This window comes from Cucumis melo, chromosome 4 (genome assembly GCF_025177605.1).
Source record: "Cucumis melo cultivar AY chromosome 4, USDA_Cmelo_AY_1.0, whole genome shotgun sequence".
Taxonomy (NCBI): Eukaryota; Viridiplantae; Streptophyta; class Magnoliopsida; order Cucurbitales; family Cucurbitaceae; genus Cucumis; species Cucumis melo.
Genome location: NC_066860.1, coordinates 10,601,406 through 10,605,522, shown reverse-complemented (window position 1 = coordinate 10,605,522; position 4,117 = coordinate 10,601,406). Strand labels below are relative to the sequence as shown.

The window sequence follows — 4,117 nt, the reverse complement described above, 5'->3', positions numbered from 1 at the left end:
TTATTGGGATCTTACAAATGAGATTTGGTTATTGTTTGGTACACGATCATTTAGATTGGGTCGTTTAGATTTGATCGTTTGGATAGCCAAATTTAAACCATTTATTTTTTCAGTTCTATCCTTTAATTTGGTTACACATCGTTTAATTTAGTTATACGTTTAGATTTGGTTATTTAGATTTGATAATCTAAATTATTCTTTTTCAAAATTTGGTACAGGATCATTTAAATTTGGCTAAACGATTTTTTTTAAGATTCTTCTACTACACAATCGTTTAGATTTATTTACACGATCGTTTAGATTTGGTTAAACAATTTTTTTTAATTCTTTTTGTACGATCGTTTATTTTTTTTACATGATCGTTTAAATTTGAATTTAAACTTTTTTTTCAAGATTCTTTATATATGATCCTTTAGATTTTGCTATTTTTTTGTATATGATCGTTTAAATTTAGTTATCCAAATCTAAACTACGTAAAAAAGAAGAGAAAAAGAAAAAAAATGATAGAAAGAGATCTTCGCGAAAGAAAACTTAGCAAAAAAAAAAAAAAAAACTTAGATGAAATAATAAACCTGAAATATTTAAAAAATAGTAAACTCCATAAAATTAGTTATACGTAAATATTTTAATATTTTGTTATATTTATGAAAATTTTCCAAACGAAAATATATTAATCTAAATTTTGTTTTCTATTATCTTCATTTTTTCTTTTATGGGTGGATGATCAACGTGTATATCACCTTATTATTAGTGTTTTAACCAATTGATACACTATGTTTACTAGACCATTGTTCGACAAAACAAATATGAAACATACCGACCATAAATTTGATATACGAAATTTAGCGTCCGCATTTATAAGTATTCGAGGACTTAATTTGAATATTCATTCATTTTATTTCCCAATACTTTTCTAATACATCAGCATTGATTTCTGGTTGTTCAATTCGTCTGGTTGGCACTATTGTGCATGAATAATATTTTCTCATATATTTGGCATTGCATTGCGAAGAAGTGATGATTTCAACAATTCTTCTACGAAGAAATTGATGTTACTCGATCTCTTTTTTAAAGATAAAAATGTTTCACAAGCCATATAAATTCTATAGAATAAAACCTAAATGGCTATGGAATAAAACCACTAAATCATTCAGTGATAAATATTGTCTAATATTTTATTTTTTACAATTTCTCTTTTTTATTTTTATTTTCATTTGAAGTACATTTGTTACTTAGAAATAAATTCAGAATCATATTGATTTATGGACCGAAAATTTACTTCAATTCTGAGGTTGGGAGAAGTGATTTTTTCTATGAGAAATTTAATAATTTTGCTAATTTTTGTTAGACCCTAGGGTTGCTTGTTTAATGCTTTCTCCAAAAACAGTTCATAGCATCTTTAAAATAGACTAAAATTGTCCAGGACAACATTTTAACATCAAATTTAAACCGACTATAAATATAAATTTATACTTATATTTATGAAAATTTTCCTTTTTGATCTTTGTTTATACAAAATACTATATTATTTATAACATTTATTTTAGAAATTGTCTCTGACCCATTAGGCCATTACAACATATTACATTTATAACAAACTAAAATAAAAGTAGTTTTGAGTCCAGTTTTATTACTACTAAACCATCCAGAAGGGACAGAGGACATCGGGGCCGCCTAAAAGCCACCACGCAGGCGGAGGACAAGGTGGAGGGTGGACTCTTTCTGGATATTGTAATCAGCCAATGTCCGACCATCCTCCAATTGCTTTCCAGCAAAGATCAGTCTCTGTTGATCTGGAGGAATCCCCTCTTTGTCTTGAATCTTCGCTTTCACATTGTCGATGGTGTCTGAACTTTCGACTTCCAATGTGATTGTCTTCCCTGTTAACGTCTTCACGAAAATCTGCATTCCACCGCGCAATCGGAGCACTAAATGCAACGTTGATTCCTTTTGAATGTTATAATCTGCTAGAGTCCTGCCATCTTCAAGCTGCTTACCAGCAAAAATCAACCTCTGTTGGTCAGGTGGAATACCCTCCTTATCTTGGATCTTAGCTTTCACATTATCAATTGTATCAGAGCTCTCCACTTCCAAGGTAATTGTTTTCCCAGTCAAGGTTTTCACAAAAATTTGCATACCCCCACGAAGACGAAGAACCAAATGCAGAGTAGATTCCTTCTGAATATTGTAGTCAGCGAGAGTCCGCCCGTCCTCGAGCTGCTTACCAGCAAAAATAAGTCTCTGTTGGTCAGGTGGAATACCTTCCTTGTCTTGTATTTTAGCCTTGACATTGTCAATGGTATCAGAACTCTCCACCTCAAGAGTGATGGTTTTGCCAGTAAGGGTCTTCACAAATATTTGCATCCCACCGCGAAGTCTAAGCACCAAATGGAGTGTAGATTCCTTTTGGATATTGTAATCGGCAAGCGTTCGGCCGTCCTCAAGTTGCTTACCAGCAAAGATAAGCCTCTGTTGGTCGGGTGGAATGCCCTCTTTATCTTGAATCTTTGCCTTAACATTGTCAATTGTATCAGAGCTTTCCACCTCGAGGGTGATTGTTTTGCCAGTGAGAGTTTTTACGAATATTTGCATCTGTTAAGAAACCAATTCAACGCATGGCCTCAATATGAAAACGTCATAACATAAATAGCTCAAGAACCAAATCTATATACAAAAAGTCCAATCAAATTGATAAGTTAGAAGAAATCATGTACAATCTTTTTGCTCTTATTTGGGAAAGCCAAACTATGAACTGGGATTGAATACGGGTTCTTATTTACACAGGAGAAAAGGATAACATTCCAAGGAGCTCAGGAATTGAAAACGAATAAAAATAGAATTGATTTTCGTAGAAAAATGGAGAGAGAAAACAGAGAAACTCCAAGAAACGCAAAATCTGGGGAGGAAAACAACAAGGGAAGCGATACGCAGCAACACGAAAAACGAAACAGAAATAAAAATGGAACGACAAGGAATTGAACGAATTATACAATCCATTAAAAAGTTAGGAAGGAACTTTAACTTCTCAGTTCAATTTTTCAATCAAACACCCTTACCTCACATCTTGGTTCCATCCTAACGGTGTATAACATCTCATCGAATCGAATATATAAAAAGTTGGAGATAAAAAACCAACTTCTTATTTGCAAAAACTAAACAATAGATTGAGATCATTATCTACAAGATCTAATAACGTATGCCGTGGGAAAAAAAAACAAACACGATTTCAATCGTTTCTTTGTGAAAGATGTAAGAAAACGGAGAAATTAAAATCAACCCACAAAAAAGCGTTCTAAAATCGAACTAGAAGGGAGAAAAACAACAAGGGAAACGATTAAACAACAACTCTAACAAAAAAAGAGATTGAATAACAAAGAATTAAACAAAGCCAACTTCAAACGTCCCTCAAATCCAAGAGATCAACAGAGAAAGAAAACTAGAACTGAAATATACCTTTAGATGAAGAAAAAGCACGACGAAATGGGAAAAGCAGGCTTTGAAGGAAAATTTGGAAGACAAAGGATTAGGGATAAGGAGGGGGTGAATTTATAGGAGCCAAAATACCAAAATGCCAAAATTAAGGGAGGAGGTTTAGAGGAAGAAACGAATTTTAATGGGGGTCCTTGGTCAGCCACGATTTGGAGAACTTCGCTGGGGATTCTAGAAACTTCCGGAAACGTACACACCTTTATTTAGGGTTTAACTTTAGCACCCTAATCAGGGGAAATTGTCCAAAGTACCACCTTTAGTTTTAGGGATTTGAAACAAATTTATCGATTTTAGAGGTGGTTACAATGGTCCATTTCGATTGAAATCATTCACAAGATTTTTATATAGTTCTGATAGCGAGAGATTTGTATACATGATGAATCTACCCTGAGATTTTTAGATAAATTACGACAAAAATGCCTCAATTTCAAAAATATTATTGTATTATTTCTATGTATATCATTGTAGTATGTGAAAGAATATTGGCTTGTTGAAAATGTTTCATAACGACTCCCATTGACAAGTTTCCAATTCTTTGGCTCCTCTCCCACACTCAAATTTCATACTTTTCCAAAATAATCAAGTATAATAAGATGAATATAGTGTTTTACGTTTAGAAATTATGTTT

At 32.7% G+C, this 4,117-nt stretch overlaps 1 protein-coding gene across 1 annotated transcript; it reads right to left on the bottom strand.

Moving 5' to 3' along the window:
- Positions 1-1,443: 1,443 nt before the first annotated feature.
- Positions 1,444-3,849, bottom strand: LOC103494931 (polyubiquitin). Its single transcript, XM_008456320.3, has 2 exons — positions 3,454-3,849; positions 1,444-2,592 (listed from the first exon to the last, which is right to left on the bottom strand). Exon 2 carries the CDS (start codon positions 2,590-2,592, stop codon positions 1,675-1,677), a length of 918 nt encoding a protein of 305 aa, XP_008454542.1. The 5' UTR covers positions 3,454-3,849; the 3' UTR covers positions 1,444-1,674.
- Between the last annotated feature and the right edge of the window lie 268 nt (positions 3,850-4,117).

Coding starts and splice junctions, on each gene's coding strand:
- LOC103494931 (XM_008456320.3), bottom strand. CDS start 2,592: ATGCAAATATTCGTAAAAACTCTCACTGGCAAAACAATCACCCTCGAG.